We start from the raw sequence: 21,416 nt of genomic DNA, 5'->3' as shown, positions 1-21,416 counted from the left end.
GTTTGTTTATGTTAGGAAATTTCAGGGGAGTGTTTATTTCCTACTTATTACTCAAACCATTTCCCAATGGCAGAAGTCAGGGAGGAAGAAAAGAGAAGGGAGAAAAAAGTCAAAAGAAGGGATACCTACAGACACAATTCAGCTACCTGACAATCCAATTCAATGCTGCACAAACTTTGACTCATTCATGGAACTATTTTTGACACCGAGTTTAATTTGACTACCGAGTTTAATTTGAGCGGTGAGCTGCATTCCCTTGCTCCCTGTTCCCACTGAGACCAGTGAGTGCCTCTGGACTTAACAGCCGTCTCATCCAAAACAATGCTGGGATTTGTCATTGCATCACCTCCAAAAACCCAAAGAAGAATAAAAAATAAAAAAGTAAAAACCACACATATACAACTATGCAATTATCTCCTCTGTCCAAGTAACTTTTTTTAAGAAGAAGGGGCACATCCTTTCCAGCCACGCAGGCTGCATTGCTACACATAAAAAAAAAAGAAAAAGAAAAACAAAGAAAATAAAAAAAAGTTCAGTGTTCTCTCAACATGTTTCAAGATCTGTAACTGAATCCCATAAATCTCACTGGAGACCTTGATTTAGGTCATTTTGAATAACTCACTACCCTTTAATCTTTTTACCTACTTTCAGCCTCCTTGGAACACAATGCCATTCAACTGCACAAGATCTGCTGAAAGACCTAATTCAGCAACCCAGAGAACCCAGACTGCTCCAAACCGTCCCAATCCAGCCCCAAATGCAGGGGGATGCCTCTGCTCACCCAAGGGGAAACAGCACCCACAAGGCTCTGACACCATCAGACTAGTAAAAGTGCTAATTTAGACTGGATGTTCTTCCAATGATCATAAAAACATGTAAAGCTATTTGAAAGGAATATGGATGGAATTTTGAAGAGGAAAGAAAGTAAATTGTTACTACATGCATGTTTTAAATACACAGACAGTTATGCCCACAGTTATACCCAGAAATAATTTACTTTATTTAGCTTCAAAGTAGACAAGGAATAATATCTATAATGCTTAAAATATGCTACAGGAAGATTCAGGGTAAGAGAACTCTGCAAAAGACAACCCTGGCTTTCAGGCAGCTTTATTTTATTTTTTTTTAAATATCAGAGATACAAAAGTTCTCAATTATAAATATTGTGTATGATGTATTAACATCCTCACTTTCACTAATTGGCAAGTGGTCATCACAAAGACTGAAAGACAATTTAAGATGTTAAGTGAAACAGCGGTTTAGAAAGTGATGTAGTAATAAAGCATGAACCACAAGAGACTTATGATACAGCCAAATAGCTGTTTAGCACATTGAACAGAACAGGCATTTTGTTCGGGCTACTAAAAACAAACTCACCTCTCCCAAATAAATACTTCATACATTGAAAGATAATAAAATAAAAATAAAAGAGCTTTCCACATATCTGATGAAAACCACTCTATGTAAAAGAAATGAGAGCACCTGTGCTCTAAGAAGTTAATGGTCAACAGATTTTAATATTATTGCCATAAGCTAAAAGCATACACAGTGAGACTCCAGGAGGATCTTTGTTTTGTTAACAAAATAAGCTTTTCAAGAAACACACTACTAGAAGCCAAAAATATAAAAAAAAGAGACAGGGAAAGAAAAGGAACCTGTTCTCCTTGTACATCAGAGAGCCCTTAATGCAGAGAGTTTAATTTATTCTTACTATCGCTGTCAAAGATTCAAAGTAGTTCTGTAAGCGTAACCTTTCCACAACAGACAGCCCGGGCAAGGCTGGCCGAATATTGATCACTTTCCAAAAAAAAGGAAAATGCACTTACTCTTTCCTATAGGTACATGCAGCTGTCATGGTCTGCATGCACCTTGCTGTGTAAGGTCTCAAAGCAACCTCCTTCTTGAAAGGAGAGGCAGCGATAAATGAGCTGATAAACATGTTTAAAGAGTCAACATACAAACAACTTCTTACAGCAAGGACAACAGCAAACCTTTCACAAGATCCAGAATCCTTAAACTAAAGGTAACAGCAAATTAGCAGCACTTTGATCCCAGCCATAGCAGCTGGCCATGCTGCGCTGGGTTTGGTAGAGGGTGGGGCATGAACGAGAACTATTTGCGTGAAGCCTAATCATAAAACCACTGAAACGACGCGAGTGAACTGGAAGAGGCAACAGGGTACAGAGAAAATTATAGCTGATCTTTCAGCTCACAGCAAGTACCTATTATGGAACTTCACAAGCTACAGATGCTGTTTTCTGGAGAAACCTCCAGCAGCAGAAAACCCCCATCCTCATCCATCCCGTATGGGTTAGTTGGTCTGTTGATCGCAAGCTCCTTCCCAAAATACTAATGGAGCCTTCTCTGGCAGTACTGCGGTACTCCTACCATGGGTGCTTCTTACGCTCCAGCTAGAAACTAATCGGTAACAGTCAAACACATTTATAAATTACAGCAAGAATGACCAACTGTTAGAGTATATGTTAACCAGAAAGTAACTTGAATTTTCAGAACAAAATAAAACAAAAACTGAAAACAAAACTAAACCAAAACACTTTCTCATTTGCTGGCAACAGCTGTCACTACTTTCAACACATAAAAGATGATTCTACCTGTAGGGATTTTCCAGAGAAGGCAGTGCCAGAATTTATTCCCTTGTTTTAAATCTGAAAGGAACCTACTACCTGAATCTCCAGCAGCATGTTGGGGGGAGGGGGAGGGGGGGCATTTTTAGCCAAGATTTTTTGGGAGAAAGAATGAAATGTGGAGATTGGTGGATGCAAGCACCTCTTTATAGCTATCTTCTCTCCAGTTCATTCTGATGGGGATAGGGGAAATAATTTGATTTAAAGCCTAAGTAAAGATTAATTCCTTAAGTATGAAGGCAATGCATATGTATGTGTTTGGCATTAGACAACTAGGCTAAATAAAAGGATTTCTCTTACACTTTTGGGTAAAGTAATTTATCATTACAGGCAGAAAATAATCATATAATGGAAGGTAACAACAACATATGGATTGATAAAAGATCAAACCAACCTCAGAAAAAATACAGGCAATCTGGAAGGGATAAGAGCGCATGGAGGGAGTAAAGGCAATTTAGCAATCAGTAACAAGCCCTCACACCACACAGGAAATAAAATCAACACTCAAGGGGGCAAAGAGCCAGCTCCAAGGGGTGCTCCGCTCAAGTTCTGAGTTTATCCAACAACCCTGGTCAGCAGGGCTGGCATCTTTAGTAACATAATAAGTTCCCTGCTAAGAAAACTTACACGTTTGTTTAGCATAGACAAAACTTTGACTTGCAAACAGTTGTACTAGATTTACCAGAAACTAATAATGTCAGAGCTCTGATTAACCAAATAGAGATTAGTGTATTTAAGCCTATCCTAGCATGTGTGTGGGTGCTGTCCGTCTATTTTTTCATATTTTTTTTCATTTCTATAGCACAACTCATGGAAGCTCACATGAGCCAAAAAAAGAAAAGGAAAAAAAAAGAAACAGAACAAAAAGTATCCAGAGTTTTTAGACATTCAGCTCCAGGGGGAAAACACAAGAGCGCAATTTCATTCATAGCAAGTTAAGTTTCCATCCAAACATCATTACTGTATCCTGTGACCTTTGTAGTGTTGCATTTGTTCCTCCCTCCATACAGCACAGAAACCCTTTCCCCCTCCCTTTTCCAGCTGCACACTTTTAAGTCGTTTACTGGCAAAGTCTTTTGTTCATATTTCAGCATCTTTCTGCAGCACTGGAGTCCGCCCCATTGAGCTGGGACACAGACCAGTACAAGCAGCCCCACTATGCAGCAGAAATACTGGTGATTTACCCTTTTTAAAAAAAACAAAAAAAACCAAACAGGTAAATGGGATGAAGCAGGCAGGCTTGCTTCTTCAACAGACAGAGAGAACACAGAAAAGTGAAGAAGAGTTACTTTCATTAAAGAGACCAAAGCAAAACCAGGCTCCTTTCCAAAACCACTTCACAGAGATATTAATTTATTAAATTTCTGAATAACTGGTTATTGAACACCGGGGAAAAACCTCCCCGAGCTTGCTCTGAGCTCTGTATTTCTACAGTGCATAAAACACTTCATATGCTATGGCTCGTCATTATCATTCATTAATATATCCACTGCACACATTAACAAAAAAGAGACTTTTTTTTTTCCACAGTAATAATGTCTGCTTCTTATTTACATGTTTTCTGTCCCAAGCTTTCAAAGTACATCACATTCATCAGAAAGGACTCTTCAAAACACAGCTGAGATATACCTGCCTTATGGTCCGTAGAACTGAATTTACATCTACTAATGACAAAAAAAATAAATAACAAAGAACCCTGTCAGTGGATGTGCCAAATGCTCCAGCCAGGAAAGCAACCCTTTCAGAGGACAGGCGTATCAGCATCTCAGTGAACTTCACCCTGCCTTGCCTTTGTGCAGTGTGTCCAAATTCTGCCTTAAAGGCATATGATACCGCTGTGGGTTTCCAAGAAGGTGGAAGAGCATCAGTTTTCTAGAGAGCTTCATTACTGTTCACTGACCAACACTGCCTGGATGGATATTTGTAGTGCCATTGATAGCCTTAGGAGAAGCGAACTCGTCATAGCTGTGATTTCCAAGTAAAACACTTAAGACAGCCCTGACTAGATGAATTGGGATGAAGGAAGGAGAACTGCTGTTTTCCAGTGAGCGCACAACAGCCACCATCTGCCTGTGGCTTCCACCGGACTGCCCAAGGTGAGTAACTACATCTGGTAGCTGAGTGGAAGTTCCTTGGACCCATAATCCTGTCCCTATGTAAAATTTCTTCATATTTTAATAACAAGCAGTGCTAATGAAACATGTGAATAACTTTTTCTTTTTTTTTTTTTCCTTTTTTTTCTTTTTGGCTAAAAGGAAGAACATCACACAAAATGTATTCTGGACACCAGGTACTCTCAGCAGTAGAATAGCAAAAGCACTGCCCCAGTGTTAACCTGCATAAAGAAAAGGATTTTGTGGAATTTCCCGTAACACCCAACTTTGCAAATTAAGTGCTAATGAGCAGGAGCATCCTCAAAGACACAACAGTAATTTATCCCACTATATTCAAACCTCACCCAACAGGCATCTTAAATATTCCCTTAAATAAAGGCATAATCATACGTAACATGTCACAGCCCAGAAGGTTCCTTGAAATTGTCCATCAGTTTGTTTTCCTCCCGCCCTGCACGGATCACTCCCTCCCTGCTGAGAAGGGGAATGAGGGGATCACTTAATGCCTAAATATAATAGGTGACAGGGAAATGACAAACCCTACCTTATTTCATTCAGATCACTAAAGCAACAAAGAACAATTGCTGTGAAGGACTTACTACCACAAACTGGGTTTCCCCTTAAGATTTCTCACCACTAAGCCTCCACCAGCAGCAGACAGTATCATATTTTATTATTGCAATATCCAGACACACTCTGAACAAAATTGAACGGGCTGGTGATTAAAACATCGGCATTCACCACATGATCTGCAGCACCGTCCTCACCGTTTCTGGAAGTGGTGGAACAGGATGGATGGGAAATCGGGAGGGTGAGAAATGAGAAACAGAACAGCACCCCATCCATCATTACTAAGTCTCAAGCTGCAAATGCAAGGGAGGAAAAAAACCTTGACACATTATAACAACAGCTTAAAGCCCTGTACTCTCCTTTACTGTAGGGATCAATAATGATATGACCTGCAGCTGAACAAATGCAGCTTTTCAGCCTTGCCTCATGCCACCAGCATGCCATGCAGAGGCTAAAATCCAAAGAAAATAGAAAAATATCTTTCTAAATAATCCCATTTGTAGAATAAGCCCAAGTTTGTGCTGCCAATCATCCTCTCCCTTTTCAGGTAGCAAATAAAAGTTTCAGCAAGAAAAACGCATTCATTACCCTGTACAGTTTGCTTATGAAAACCCGCCAATGACACAGAACTGTTTTGATTGACTGAGGTTTAGGATCTTTGGTTAGAAAACAATCGATTCACTTGTTCAGAGTGAGCAGTTTAGCAACTCTGGCAGCTCCAGGTCTGTCGGGAACAGACACCCCTCCCTCGCGGGACCATCAGAGCATGTCCCTGCAGTGGGACTGGAAAGCTGGCCAAGGAAAGAGTCAGGGACTAATTCCCAAACAACAACTGATGTTATTTAAAGTAGATTCAATTTGCAAGCACTCCCCATCTATAAATTGCATAGCTCCATGGCTTACTCTCTGCATGAAAACCGTTGTCTAATGACAGTGGTACAAAAACAAATCAAAAAACCCTTCCCTACTTAAAAGAAGGGAAGCCAAAAGGCTCTTCCTGGAAAGTCCTATGATTTAAAAAAAATAAATAAAATAAAAATCAAAAACCTACTTCAAAATTAGCAGGACTGACCAAATCGCCCTGCTGCAGCACTTCATGACTGTAGATTAAAATCCACTCTTGGTTTACAGTTAATCTGTTTATTTGGCTCCTTCTCAAGAGTCAAAAAGCCACGAGCTGCTTATGTGCCACAGGATAAGGCAGCTCCCCTGGCCTAATTCAGCTGATTTCACAGAAATAAATGTGAAGCAAAAGTTGTTTCTGTGGCATGCTGAAAACACTTAAGACCTAAGAATTTTTACACTACATTTAGCAACACCTTGAGAGACAATGTTGGGGAAAATGCGCCCGTTAAAGGAGAAAGGGGAACGCTATGAATGTTTTGATAATTTGCTGCTTGTAGTTCATGCCAAAGATTTACCGCACTAGCCTGTGCCGCATGCTGCTGCATACAAAAGGGTGCACACTAGATTAAATTGCATGGCTGTGCCAGGCGTATCAGTGAGATTTATACCCCACCACAGCTCACATTTACATTTATACTTGCTTCCATTTCTGCTGCCTTGCTTGGTTAAAGAACAGCAAATGCTGGGCTCGTTTCTGCTGCCATACTGCCTGTCCCCGCAGCTGCACGCTGCCATCCCAGCACCATGCCCAGGTTGCTTCAGCGCTCCCAAATAACTCCAGCTCTTGTAAACACAAGATCCTTTTACATTCAGAATTGCAGAGGAAGTGATTACGTTGTTGGGGGTTTTTGTTTTTGTTGTTGTTTTTTTTTTAATTCCCAGCCCCTTAACTTTTTTCCCAAGCAATGATTAACTCTCACCATATCAACTGAGAGTAAAATGACTGGGTCAGAAGCTTTAGAGTTTAACAACAGCAAATAGTTACCTTGATGGGAAAAAATAATATTTTAAATGGTTCAAATCCATTTGCAGCATCTACTTGGAAAAAATACCAGCTGAGCTTCCTTAACACAGTTACTCTATATCCACATCTCTTCAGAGTTTCAACACATTAAGAGTTTAGCTGACCACTACCTAGAGATTTCACAAAAAAGAAGGTCCTGTTTTGTCTTTATAATATTGCTCTTCTGGAAGAAAAGGAGAAAGTAGAAATGAAGAATGGTCTCTAATGATGGAATTTCAGATAAGTCAAGACGCTGTCTCCTATCTTCTCCCATACTTTTTTTATCCCTCAGCAAATCAAACCATAACTCTGTATTTGCTTCCACTGCCTACAAAACATTGCCAATATTCAGAGAGCAGGACTCCCATGATGTTGTAGACATTTTCAAAAAGAAAGCATGAAATCTGCAAAAGTCATACAAAAATGAACTAAATAAAGTCATAAGTAATGAATATCAACTGTGCATGGCATAGCAAAAGCTGTTCAAAAGAACATGTGTTTAAACATACTTTCCATCTCAACAAAGGTTTAGATTTTTCACTCTTCATAAAGACAGCTAAAAAAGTTGACCAGGCAAATTGGTTCTTCCAAGTAAATTCCCAAAATGGGCAAAAATTAGTAAGCATTAAAAAAAAAAAAAAAAGTCAAGCCTTTTAACTAACAGAAAAAGAGAAAGATACTAATGTGTACCCTTACCACGAAAGGAAATCATTCAGAGCTAAGGAAAAATGTCATGGGGCTCCCTTAGTTGTGAGTCAGGGAAAACTGGCTATCACTAGTAAACTTTTTATAGAAACCCTACTGGAGTTACACTGGCAGTTCCTTCTGCTTTCGGAAGAAACTGCAACACTTCAGTGGACTGAGGTCTTTTGGTCAGCTTTGGTCTCCAGCCTTGCAATACATGATGACTGTGCAACAGAGGGATTTTGGAGATGGAGAGGAAAGAAGGAAGATTCTACATTCTTTCACCTCTTCCCGTCCTCATTAATAATCCATTAGTAGGAACCGCACATAGGACAAAAAGAAATAGAAACTATTGCTGTAACATCAAACCAGTCTCCCAACAGCCCCTTCCCCCTTTCTGGCAGCAGGCTGCTTCATTGGCCCAATCCAGCCCCAAAACTCAAGGGATTAACACTATCAAGAACTGCAGAAAACCAGATGATCCTACAGCAATTCCATAGCCGGAGTTTGGAGCAAGTCATTGTTACAAACAAATGGAATCACTTACACACACAGAGTAATGATTAACTGTAAAAACCCCTTAAAAGGTAGTTTTACATTTTCAATGTAAATCGTAATCTCATATATACAAACTCAAATCTCAAAATTCAAAACTATTCCTCTCCACCACGTCAGGGTGCGTGGCCAAAAAGTCTATTTACACGGTGTATTAAATAGGTGCTCCCAAAGAAATGGCCAAGAGCTGAGTGGTAACTCCCCAAAGAACATATGTGGTGCTGGGATCTGCAAACACAGCAATAGTGTGCAGTGACCAACGTGGTGACAGGAACAGAGACACACACAAAAGAGAAATCATCATACATACGTAACGTCAACAGTACTGAAAATCCCCAGGTGCACTGATTTAGCAAAATAAATACAGATATTTCAATTTATTGATCAAAAAATCAAAAGATAGTTCTAAAAATACCTGCTTTCTAGACAAGCGCTGCATGTACAGTGTTAACAAGAAAACTTTCAACAGTTGAGAGAAATCACAATTTTGTTTCAAATCACTACCAAAAGCATCACACTTCCTATCCCCAAAATTGCAGCTGCTGCCCCAGTCATGCCTTTCACCCAGAGACCACTCCTAAGAGTTTACCAGTAGTAAAAACAGACAACCATCACTCAAGGTGCTCCAAAGACGTAGCACACAAATGAGATTTGTATGCAGGATTTAAGGCATTTTTAAGCAGCCTTTAAGGCAAAAGATCACAATCGGATCAAATCAACTATCGGCCCTTCAACCCAGAGATGAAAAAGGGACTTATCTGAAATTTATCAGCAATTTTGGGGAGATTATAAAGGAAGTGTTAGACATTATAGTAGCCTGAATCCCATAGCAGCTTTAGGCTTGCCTAAAGTTCCTCTTACCAACCATCTTCTCTTAGTTCAAGATGCACTCAGCTAAATAACTACGCAGCCACCTCTGTGCTGTGCTTGCTCCCGCTATAAACTACCTCATCTATTTTTCATATTCCTAGCGCTTTTTGGACTGTGCTGCAAGATCTGCAAGAGATGCATTTTAACCTTTCCTAGACTAGTCAAGGACAGAAGTGGCTTATGAACCCTCGCTGTGTAAAATATTTCAGTATTAAATTTCTGTAGCCCAAACCATGAAGCTATTTACTGAAGCTTTATACAAACTAATTAAATATAAGGCTCTCATGGGACTTGAGGAGAAAGAAAATAAGAATTAAGAGATAAATCATTGGCTTTTCTTTCCTCAGCAAATGTACACTCCAATTTAATACACTAAACCAAAAAACAGTCTGACAGTCCTTGGTCGGGCATAGATAGGCAGCATCCAAATCTCACATGGAACACACTGCACAGCATAAATTAATTATCTCTGCTTTACCGCAACTTGCACAAAGGAATTGGGAGAGACAATCCAGACAAGGGGATGAGCTTGAGATATCAAAGGCTCCATATGGAGACCACAGAATCTCACTTTCCAGCTTCACAGAACTCATAATCTTTGTGAGCACATGGTACAGAAACATATCAAAGCAGCACTTCCCTCCCCTGCTGACCCCATGTCATCTTGTCAGGAGAATTCCTACTGCATGACACGCAGCCATTTCAGAGTTTCCTCAAAGAGAGAAGCGCTCTCAACAAGTCTTGCGAGAAGAGCCCACTGACACTGGTAACCTCTCCGTTCCTCACCAATGGCGTGGAACATTCCAAGTGCAGACGGCACAGCCACGCATCCAAACACAATACAGACTTTGCCTGCATCGTCTAAGGCAAAGGACTCAAGGTCAATGCAGTTGTTGGGGAAAACCACCCTGTCTGGACACCTCAGCAGGTTAATTCACTCCTGCAGAAGACAGCAAGTTTGTAATTTAACCTCCAGATAGTACAGACCACGGGATCACTGGACAATTCTGGTTGGGAGGGAGCCAGAAGGTTGTCCAGCCCAATCTCCGGCGGTCAGCTATAAGGTCAGATGAAGTAACTCCAGGCTGTATCCAGTCTGGTTCCAGCAACCCCCAAGGATGGATGCACTGCACCAGTACCTACAGCCTGCAAAACACGTCCTCAACCACACTGCACAAGTAATTAGGAAGAAACACATCTCTCCCTCAGTGTCCCCTGACCACCGCACAGTAAGTTTGATATCTAAGAGGTAAATAGTCTTCGTCTTCAGAAATTCATTTCATCCTCATGTTGATGTCCCCTGCCATTAGCTGTATGCACAAACCATGAAAAGAGCTAACTCCAATCCAAGAGAAGCAAAGAACCGGCTGTTGGAAGAAGACAACAAATACCTACATCTCCCTGCCATGGGAGAACTCAAAGTTTCACTCATCAACACCTTGTCACCCCTACACACCTTTTACAAGAAAAATTACCATTCACTCAGCAACAGAAAACCAAAATTTTGCATAACAATGATCTATGAATCATAACCAAACTATTCTTTAAATAGTTTTTGATTAACAACTTAAGACTATTACATTTTTAAACAAAGCTCAATCATTCTATTACTAATTATTTAAAGTGCTTAAGCACATGTTTGCAGATTAGTGGTTTTAATGAAGCCTCTAAACACAGTTTCCAATGCACAGCCAGAAAGGAGTGCAGAAAAAAACACAGCAAATGCCAGCAAAAAAAAAAAAAAAATAAAAAAATCTGAGTTTTCTCATCAAAGAAGCAGGTGATACTTTACAATTTATGTAGCACACCAACACCTGATTCACCTCACTCCCACAGAGACTGGTTCATGGCATCATTTCACAACACAAGAGAAAAGATACCAAATACTCCGTAACCAGAGTTAACACCATTTCTATGCTGGTTCCCCCAGGTGAAGTCAAAATTTGATCAGGACACCAAAATTTTTATGTAATGGCATATTTAATGAGTAGGCAGCACCACACTTCTGGATTTAAGCATGTCTTTAGTACCATCTCATTTTCCCACTGTGGCAGAGAGACCAGCACATCTCTGGAATTAAGAAAAACAAGAGGTCTTACTGCTCCTGAGTTTTCCTGTAGAGCCAAATCACTATCCAACTCAGAACCAAGGGATCTATGAGATGTAAAGCAAGTTTTGTGAAATTTTCAGAAGAGCTTATAACTTCAAAAGTCTTCCCTGAGATACGATACCTAAAAGCAGAGGGATGACGATCCCAGTTGTCAAAGCAGCTCCTGAAGGGTTGAAGTCAGGTGGAGAAGGGAAGCTCACCCATACTTTGAAACAAATGAGGTGACAGGGGAGAGGATTGTTACCGTACTGTCATGGGTATTTTTGAGCTGTTTGGCCCACCTACACCTCCCTCTCAAGGGAAGGCAGGAGATGGATTAGCACCTTCCATTACCCACTTCTGTAGTCCCCTGGGCAGGGAAAGCGGAGCTGCGAGGGATGAATATCTTGAGACAAACTCATAGCTGCCCTCGCCACTAATTCAGGAAGGAAACCCCCTTTTCCCAGCTCCTTGTGATCCATTTACAGAGTTCCGCTCTTCTTAACCTCACATATTTAACATTTTATAAGGCAAAAAGCAAAAAAATCTATATGCCATGACAACAATTCACTTTTGGGACCCCATTTGCAGGCTGAATTGACAGGTGTCTGCATAAGCACCTCCAGAGGTGAGCTGAGTTTTGGCAGTAACGGTCTCTGCACACAGGGAAGGCTCCTTTCCATTTTACCCATTCTTATTGGTCTGAGTTATGAAAAGGAACGGAAACATTTCTTTTCTAATGCTTGAAAGAACTGAGCAGTGAGAAGATGCGCTTTACTAATTCTAAAGCTTTGTTTCTTGTTATTGCATCCAATTCACAAATATTGTGACTACAAACTGGTATCTATTGGGCACATTTTGATGGGGTAAATAATGAAAGAACATATAAGCCTCTAATTTTACACTGACTTCAATTCCCATTTCCATCAAAGACAGCTAGAAAACAGGAATAGAAACTAAACTAGTAAAAAAGAAACATGCTCTTCTCCATTTCTAACTTTAAGAACCCAAAAATTAATAAAATAAAATAAATCAAAATAAACTCCTACCTAGCTCTGTATTTGCTCAGACAAGCATTTTTAACATAAATGTCAAAACTACTTCTAGTAGGGTCAGTGTAGTACATGCATCTTGTAGGACAACACATTTTAATGATTTGCATCCAGTGAGCAGCCCCCCCAGTAGGAAAAATAACTAAGTACATAATTGCAAAACAATATTTTAATTGTCAGTTTTAATCTAGGTTTCCTACTCAGATTTAAATCACATTTTTTAAATCGCATTGATTTAACTCAATCAACCCTGCCCGAAGGCCATCTTTCCTGCATGCTATGAGCATACCAAGCAAGTTTTAACCGATTAGATAAATCACTAAATCTCGTAACTTCCTAACAGCGATACATCAAGCCATACACAAGCCACAATTATTTTTTTTAAATAAGCGCTATCTTGAAAACTTTACAGAAATAAGGAGCTAAGTATACATTTCACCATCCCCCCTTTTTTTTTTACCTAGGGCACATGATAGCCTGAAACCCAGCCAACTGAATTCTGCAGAAGACTTGCACGATCATTGCAAATATGCCTGTGACTCTTTATTGCCTTCCTTATGACGATGGGAATAACACTGATGCATTAGTTCTATTCAGTTATATATATACACGTATGCATAGATATATATATGTGTATATGCACACACACTGCAACCTTAAGGTGTTACACTCAAGAGCACAGTAAGAAAAACCAGGCAGTAACATTATGGACTCACCAAGAGCAAAATCCTGAATAATGGAACTTTCTAGCACAAACAGCTTTACAGGGACCCTCAGCACAGTCCCCGTTACTACCAGTGGAAATATGCTCTTCTGACATTACACAGATTTTTAAAAGATTCCCCTGATAGGAGGAGGATTAAAAAGCAATTAACTGACTCTCGTATTTCAAACGCAAAGCCATATTTTAGAACAGCAGACACAAAAATATGGATCTCTCAGAATTCAAAGATTCGTTATCTTCCGTAAAAAAGCCCTTACTGCGATACCTTAAAATGGCAATACCATAGTGGGAACCTACCCCATGGGGGCGAGAAAAAGCATTGCAAACCCGATCCAGCATTCTATTATGAAAAAACCCTGCAAATTCCAAGCAATCTGCAAATGATTTCCCCCTTCCCCACCCAAACATCTACTGCAAACTCCTACAATTGCAAGTCAGGACTGCAGTAGCAAGAGAGACGAAAATAAAACCATTCCTACCTTTAACTTGGGTGTCATATTCAGCTATGATCTCCTTATCCTTTTTGAATTTTGCTGGCGACGTCATGTTTCCTTTTCCAAAAAGCTTAACCTCAGAACAGATCCACCAGAACACAAGACAGAAACGCAATTTTGCTCCTCTCAATGCGATGCCTTGATTTTCTGCTTGTCCTCCCCCCAACAAAAAGGAAGAAAAAAAAAAAAAATCAGTCCATGGAGAGAGGGTGTGAGCCAAAGCACAGCAGCAGCAAAATGCAGATGTTAAGAGATCAGTGGATGGAAAAGGCAGCAGTTTTGTCTCCCTGCACCAAAACCTTTAGCAGCAGCATCAGACTAGCGAGATCCTGCAGCCCCCAAAGGCTCTTCCTGATTGCTAACGTTAATAGCACAGCCAGGGAGTGGAAGTCCTTCCGCACAACATGTTTTGTGTGGGTTTGGTTTGCCTTTTTTTTTTTTTTTTAAAACGGGCTCAGAGATGATGCAAATCAAATCCCAATACGAGAGAAGAAACGGAGGACAAGAAGCCGTATTCTTTGGTTTGCCTGCCTGCAAATGCAAAAAAAAAAAAAAGAAAAAAAGAAAAAAAAAGAGAGAAATATATATATTTAGAAAATTACAGCTTGCAGCCAGCAGTCACAAGATGCGCGGACAAAATTTGGGATTGAAAGAAAAGCTGCCCTGACATTGCAAATTGTCCTTTAAGCAGCAGCATGAGGTTAGAAACGCAGAGGGGCCAGGTAACCGAGGGAAAACGCTTACAGGGCGGCCAGCCCCGAGGGGAAGGGGGGGAGAGAAGGGGCTCACTCGGGAAGCGGCGTCCCCGGGGGCGGGAGGGGACCGGCGGGGCGGGGGGCGTCGGACAACCGGAGCCCCGCGGGGCTGTAGCATCTCCTGCTGCCCCAGCCCTCAGCGGCACCGGGGCAACGAGCTCGGGGGCTGCCCGGCACGGCACAGCCCTCCCCGCCGCACCGGCCCCATCCGCAGCTTTTTCCTTCGGCAGCTCACGGGCTTTTGGGAGATTATTTGGGGGTTTTTTGGGTTATTTGGCGTTTTCCCGGCGCGGGGCACGGGTCCGAGCCGGCCCCGCAGCCCGGCGTGTGCGAGGCAGACGGGAACCAGGCGCCACACAACTTTTCTCCCGTTTTTTATTATTATTATCTTTTCTCCCCTTTTTTTCGGGGGAGGGAGGGGGCGAGGCTGCAGCCCCCCCCGCGGAAGATGCGCGTATGAGAGGAAGAAATAAATAAACACGGCACTCGCCGGATCCGCATCCCGCCCGGGAAGAACAATGAGGGCGGCGGGGAGAGGAAGCGGGTGGGGGGGTCCCGGGGGGGGGGGGGCTGGGGCTGAGGGACGCGGCCCCGCGCCCCGCCTCAGGGCCGCGCTGAGGGGCGGCTGAAGGGAGGCGGCGGGGCCGGGTGGCGGGGGCAGCCTGCGGCCCCCCGGTGGGCTGGCGGAAGAGGGGAGGGGGCCCGGCGGCCGGGCGGGGCGATTACCTGGGCGCTGTGGAGCCGCCTCCCCGCCTCCCGCAGCCGGGCGTCCTCCGGCCGCTGGCGCCCGCCACCCGGTTCCCCCTCACCGGCCCGCTGCCGCCCCGCCCCCGCTGCGCGGCTCACCCAATCGGCGCAGAGCGATGGGCTGGAGCGACGGGCACTCCGGCCAACCAGACGGCTCCGTCTCTCAGCTGGGCCCACCCCCCTTCCCGCCGCTTGGCACCCGTAAGCACCGCCCCTCCAGGACGGGGTGGGCGGGGCCTGGAGCAGAGCAGTAGCCTCCGCCCCAAGGACTGCGCAGGGGCGGGGTGAGACATGCAAAGAGCCTGCCGGCGGGACCAATGGGAGCAAGGCAAGGCGCGCCCCTCCACCAATAAGCAGGCGGTAGGGGTGGTGCCACCCGTCTCCTCCAACGGCCTGCAAGCAGAGGGTGGGCCCCGCCGCTGATCTCCACTAATCAGACCGGGGGGCGGGGCCTCCCGCGCCCAATGGGAGAGTGAGGTCGGGAATTCGAACTGACAGGAGGGAGCGTGGCCGTTGGCGGCGGCCGGGACCGGAGGGGACGGGAGCGGCGGCGGGGCCCGGCCCGGCGGAGGCCGCCCGCCATGTCGGCTAGCGGCTGCACCTTCGAGGACCGGTGCGTGGCTGTGCTGTGCTGCCGCTTCTGCCAGCAGGTGCTGAGCTGGCGGGGGATGAAGGCCGCGCTGCTGGCGGACACCGACACCGACCTCTACTCCACCGACATCCCGCCCTCGGGGTAAGCACTGGGCCTCGGGGATGGAGGGGGGGCGGCGGGGTCCCTACGGAGGGGCACGACCACAGCCCCGAGGGCCCGCGTGGCCGGCCCGGGTGCCGCAGGCTGTCAGCCCCGGGGCCGCTGCCTGCCCTGCCGGGGCTGGCAAGGCCGCACCGCCCGCACCGGCCGGCCCGGGGCCTAAAGGCCGTTCTCAAAATCTGCTTGTACCAGGAAAACGGCCCCAAAGCGCACGATTCAACCCGTTCCTCACCCCTGGAGGTGTACAAGGCCAGGCTGGATGGAGCTTGGAGCAACCTGGTCTAGTGGGAGGTGTCCCTGCCCAGGGCAGGGGGTGGGACTTGCAGGACCTTTAACTCTAAGAGATCTTTAAGGTCCTTTCCAACCCAAACCATTCCATGACTCTGTGATTTCCAGTTCCTCTCCCCAGCTCCTCTAGCCCTGAGGAAGCCACAGAAGGAGCAAGGCCAGCCCTCGTCTGGCAATTTCATCCATTCGTGGGGAAGCCGCAGGCTCAGGGACCCATGGGGAACTCCTCCAGCTCCTCCCGTAAGCAAAGCTCGGAATTTGACAGGAATCTCTGTAAACAGAACAAACCTGATCTTGCACTGGCTCCAGAACAACTCTCCTACAAGTCAGTTGCGCATTGCTTTCCCATAACAATATTTGAATACTAAGGAAATAAGATTGCAAAACAACATGTTAATAAGAAAGTATGGGTTAAAAAGAAGATAAGAAATCAAAGGTTTGGTTTTAAATGTCCTAGCCTTTAAGCTATTGTTCTGTAGTCTTAGCTAAGATTTGCCAGGAACTAGGGCGATGTCTATAATCAGATTTCTGACTGCTAGAGCCACGCAGCCAGCAGCCAGGGGCTGAGCCTGCGAGCGTTAGTGAGCACTGAGAGAAGCAGTGCTTTCTGGTCTAATTTGAGAGGACTTGCAATGTCTCAATGGGCATCTTTTTGTTTCCGTATGAGTATGACTGGTAGCCAATAGGAAAAAGGAAATGCACGCTCTTAGGGAAGTTTCTTTTTTAAAAAAAAAAAAACTAAAAAAAAAAAAGAAACCACACAAGACTGTAACGGTGACATTGCTTGGTTCTGTCTTCAAACCTGTATTATGAAAACATTACATGTGTAACCACTGCCACATCTAAGCTTCTGTATTTTCACTTTCTTCCTATCTAGTACCGTTGACTTCACTGGAAGCTGCTATTTTACTGAGATCTGCAAATGCAAACTGAAGAACATCGCCTGTTTAAAGTGGTAAGAATGCCATTCAGTGGCACTAACACCTCCCCAAGCATGCCACAATACTGTTTAACCTTCTCACTGTAGTCTACTGCAGCGCAAGGGTTAAGGGATGAATGAACAGATTGCATACTCTGTTTCAAATTTAATGTTGCTTGATAGAAACTCAGCCCACTACTGGGCATGGCTGCCAGTCTATTTCTGTGCAAGTCTCAAGTGGAAATGTGACAACCTTGTCACAAGCCTGAGTATATGGGAAAGCTTGCATGCCACCTGCCTGATTAAATGTCTGCTTCAACACTGAGATAATTGTGTGAATAAGGCCGCAGTAAGAAGTAGTTACTCATATTCTAATTAATAGAACATCCTCTTGGCAGATCTAGTTGTTGCTAGCAGATGGAACATGCTGTCACTAAAGTTCTTGGAGTTCTTTTATCCTCTTTATTAATGCCTGATATTTAAGAGTAAAAACAACAACTCTCAATTAGCTCACAGTTATTTGAGATGATCCTTTCGGCTTCATCATCATGACTTTTACCTAGATCAGATTTAAACGGTGGGGCGTTGTGATAGGAACACAGTATTTTATTTTCCAGACAGAAGTAGACAAGCAGAAATATCTCACCAGAGCGCATGACTGAGAAAACGGAAAAATTCTAGTTTCTAGGTTTCAACTGAGAAGAGTAGATAAGGCTTCGATACTCTCTCGTGCACAGTGCTTCTGTACAGGTGGATTTTGTGTGCGTGATGAACGTCTACGTTGATTCCAATGGAATCATTGGCCTTCCAAAGAAAAAAAAAAAACCAAACACCACCTTTTGTTGGTATGTAAACTAATCTGGATTACACAATTTAGGTTACTAACTGGTTCTCTATGCCAAAGATCTAAAACGTAGATATTCTGTAACTCCTGACAGATGTTCCCTAAATATTTAACATGCTTGTTTAACTATGTTCCCTTAACTTGATCTAAATAAAAGCATTCCATAGTGGTCTGGTACCGTGGCTATTTAACATTAGTTTGAGCTGCAAAAGCCAACAACATCTATCTTTTCATCATTATTTCACTTGTCTTTCTAGCGGTAACATTGTCGGTTATCATGTGATTTCTCCCTGCAAACCTTGCCTGCTGTCCTGTAATAATGGCCACTTCTGGATGTTTCATAGCCAAGCAGTCTTTGGCATCAACAGACTAGACTCTTCTGGTAAGGAACACATATGTTTCCTTCTCTTCCTTAAAATCTTGAATTCTAAGTCCTCCTTCTAATGAGGCGTCTCAGTATAGTTAAGGCATATGCAGGGAGTGTAACATATGGAGGCATAAGGCGAGTGTTACTGTATTGCTAATCTAGCAAACTACTTTGGGGGTGATAGTTGTAGCTACTTTGTAAATGAAAATTTCCAAGTGGAAATTTATCTTCATCAGAAAACTTAACCTACCCCTTTTGTGGACAGAAGTCATGATTTTCTGAAGCAATATTATAAATAGTATAAACACAGCCAGCAGCTGCTATTTATAGCGGTATGTATAGTTTCACTGTGCTACTAGGCAGCTGTCCAACAGGCACCCTTTTTGGGTGAGTCATGTTGTCACTTTGACCCTATATAACTGAGTCCTCATTAGCTCATGCTGAAGTTACAGCTTGCGCTAGCTCGTTTCTTCAGCTAGGTGTTGTTTGGATGCCAAGTGTCTAGCGTAATTTGCCTTGAGTCCTCAGGAATGCAGAACATTCTGACAAATCATTTCTCCTCCTTGCAGATGGGAGTAACTTATTGTCAAAACCTTTCAGTGTCACCTGTGTTTCAGATCAATGCATTTAAAAATAAATCAGCCATGAGGGGATTATCAATAGCTACATGAATTAGCTATATAAATACGTCTGTGGGCAGGGACTTATTCTTTGAATTATGCTGTAAACAGCAACCCTTACAAGATCACTTTGGAAGAAAAATAGGAAATAGTTTAGATATCATGAACATAACTTACCAGGTTTTGCAATGATTAGAGTAGTTATTTTCTCTGAAAGAAGACAGTTGTGCAACTTAAAAATAAGGTCACAATCCAAAAATACTTTTTTTTCCTTCCTTTGTCTTCTTACCTCCTTCCCACCAGGTGTGAATGTATTGCTCTGGGGCAACTTGCCAGATTTGGAGGAAAGCACAGATGAAGATATGTCCTGCATCTCTGAGGAGGAGTATATCAGATAAATGTTATCTACAATATACCACAGTATCTTCCATAGATTTGTTGCATTGCTGTTTGGTTTGGATTATTTTTTTTCCTGCTGGCCCGTCAGAGCTCAAACAATACAGGAAACCAGGAAATCTGGAAAGCAATCCTAGAAAAGGAAGGTATCATCTTCGTCTTTCACCGTAGCCTTCCTTAGACTCCTGAATCTGCCTAGCGTGTATGTTCTGACTAGAGACACGCCTTGGTTAGATCTGGAAATGCAGATGGAAGGTGCATTTACTGACGTCTAGGTCTCTCTTGCTTTTTTACGTCTAAGTCTCAACAGTTGTTAATCCTTCTTAACTGTATTTTTTCTTCTTTCCTAAAACAGTATTCAAAGAGCAAAGTCTTTCAGCTGCTGTAAGTACAGCTTAAAAATCTTAAGAAATAGTCAGTTAATGAAGTTCTGAAAGAGCTCTGCTTTTGTGGTCAGACAGACCATTGCCCAGAGCTTCTGTTCTGAGTATACCAAGTTGCTGAATAAGTGGCTTAAAGTATTGGAGCTTTGGGTCTATCATCTGGCTTCTGCTTTTAGCAGCTTGTTCTGAGCATCTGAGGCATGCTAGGACGCTCCTGAATGTGGACTGGGCAGCTATCGTACAGAGTCTTCCCAGCTTCATCTTGCAGTACTTTCAGGATCATGTTTCTGTAGAGACCAAGTTGATCGTCCCTCCCCCAGTGAAACCTAAATACTGGAGTTACTTAATGTCTAGTAGAACTTCAAGACTACACTGGAGTTTTTCTTAAAGTCAACAATAAAATCCATCCAGTTTTATGTGGGTCTTTGGTTTTATCCCCTTATAGGGTAGGCATCTCTCCAAAACAGAACTCAATCATCCAATTGTGTCTTTTCAGAGAAAGAAAAAAAGAGATCAGGTTAAATATTTGGTGATCACACCTAACCTTACATCCTGAAGCATACAGACAATCTGGTTCCTTTAAGAAGTAATGGATTCAAAGCTTATTGTCTGAGTTGGTACAGCTATAGTATTTAACTTATGAACTAAATACTGTCCCCTTCGGCTAGTCACCTGAAGGATCACCTTTAGAAAATTCAAGGTACAATCATATAAGAGAACAGAGTACACTTTTAAATTCGGATTGATGCTGAATAAATCATTCTGTAGTCTCTTGGAAGAGGTGCAATGAAGGTAGATCTGAATTGTCTTAGTATTTTTGCTGTATGTTATATATTTCTTAACTAATTGTACTACCTCTTCTGCATTGTTTAAATGTATATTGGAATATATATGTGTGTGTGTATGTGTATGTCTTGTTTGGACTTCCTGTGTTATGTCTGCTCATTAAATAAAAGTTCTGGACTACACAGTCTTCTGGGCTGTAATAAATATGGATGTGTAATGATATCAGATAATCAAAACAATTAAATAGTATCTTGGACTTGTATTAAACTAGTTGAATAATTAGGTTCTCACTACTGTGGTTTTGTTTTAGACACACACCCCCCAAAAAAATCACCTTCTTTTTAGGTTAACAAACCTGACCGTTTCTCGGTCTTAAAAGTGTTTAGTCAGTTAACTCTTCTTTAACACAACATCCCATTTTTTGCCAGTTTTCTATGCTACGTGAATTTGATCATGTTGTGACTACAGCATTAAGCTGGCAAGGTGACATTTCACACAAGTATTTTTCCAACAGAATTCATGAGCTAAAAATACATCTGATTGTTTTTGTGTAAGTAAGCAGCACAATAGTTCAAATAAAATTCCCATAATATAATCCTGCTTTGTTGCAAGTTCAATGCTTGCCATTTATAACCTTCACAATTCCGAGTCTATTCTGTGTCAGAGCTGACTGTAGAGTTATTCTCCCACCGACAAGTTGAAGACTATAATTTCTTCAAGTCAATAATTCTGTTTTTGCTCCCTATCTGTTTGTACACACGGAACTGGAAGTTCTACTATGAACTTCTTTAATTACCCAGGCCTGTTTGAGCTAGTTCATCTCACCCAGGCATCAGCTTGAAATCAAAAATGAG

General features: G+C 42.6%; 2 protein-coding genes across 6 annotated transcripts in view; one reads left to right on the top strand and one right to left on the bottom strand.

The window, feature by feature from the left end:
* SRGAP2 (SLIT-ROBO Rho GTPase activating protein 2) overlaps positions 1-15,276 on the bottom strand; it is a 108,401-nt gene extending 93,125 nt beyond the window's left edge. For 4 of the 5 annotated variants that reach the window (XM_074563983.1, XM_074563985.1, XM_074563986.1 and 1 more), the window contains exons 1-2: positions 15,188-15,276; positions 13,692-14,237 (exon numbers count right to left, since the gene is read on the bottom strand). In XM_074563983.1, the coding sequence (XP_074420084.1) occupies positions 13,692-13,758 (67 nt within the window). In that variant the 5' untranslated portion in view covers positions 13,759-14,237; positions 15,188-15,276. The remainder of the gene's footprint in view (positions 1-13,691; positions 14,238-15,187) is intronic. The other variant, XM_074563984.1, reaches the window with a different exon arrangement.
* A 412-nt stretch (positions 15,277-15,688) lies between these two features.
* On the top strand, positions 15,689-20,760 carry FAM72A (family with sequence similarity 72 member A). Its single transcript, XM_074564150.1, has 4 exons — positions 15,689-15,941; positions 17,125-17,202; positions 18,268-18,392; positions 19,301-20,760. The coding sequence occupies exons 1-4, from the start codon at positions 15,790-15,792 to the stop codon at positions 19,393-19,395; spliced, it is 450 nt and encodes a 149-aa protein (XP_074420251.1). The 5' UTR covers positions 15,689-15,789; the 3' UTR covers positions 19,396-20,760.
* The last annotated feature ends 656 nt before the right edge of the window (positions 20,761-21,416 follow it).

The sequence above is a fragment of the Larus michahellis genome, chromosome 21, assembly GCF_964199755.1.
Source record: "Larus michahellis chromosome 21, bLarMic1.1, whole genome shotgun sequence".
NCBI classification, from domain to species: domain Eukaryota; kingdom Metazoa; phylum Chordata; class Aves; order Charadriiformes; family Laridae; genus Larus; species Larus michahellis.
This window is presented reverse-complemented; position numbering and strand designations above follow the sequence as displayed.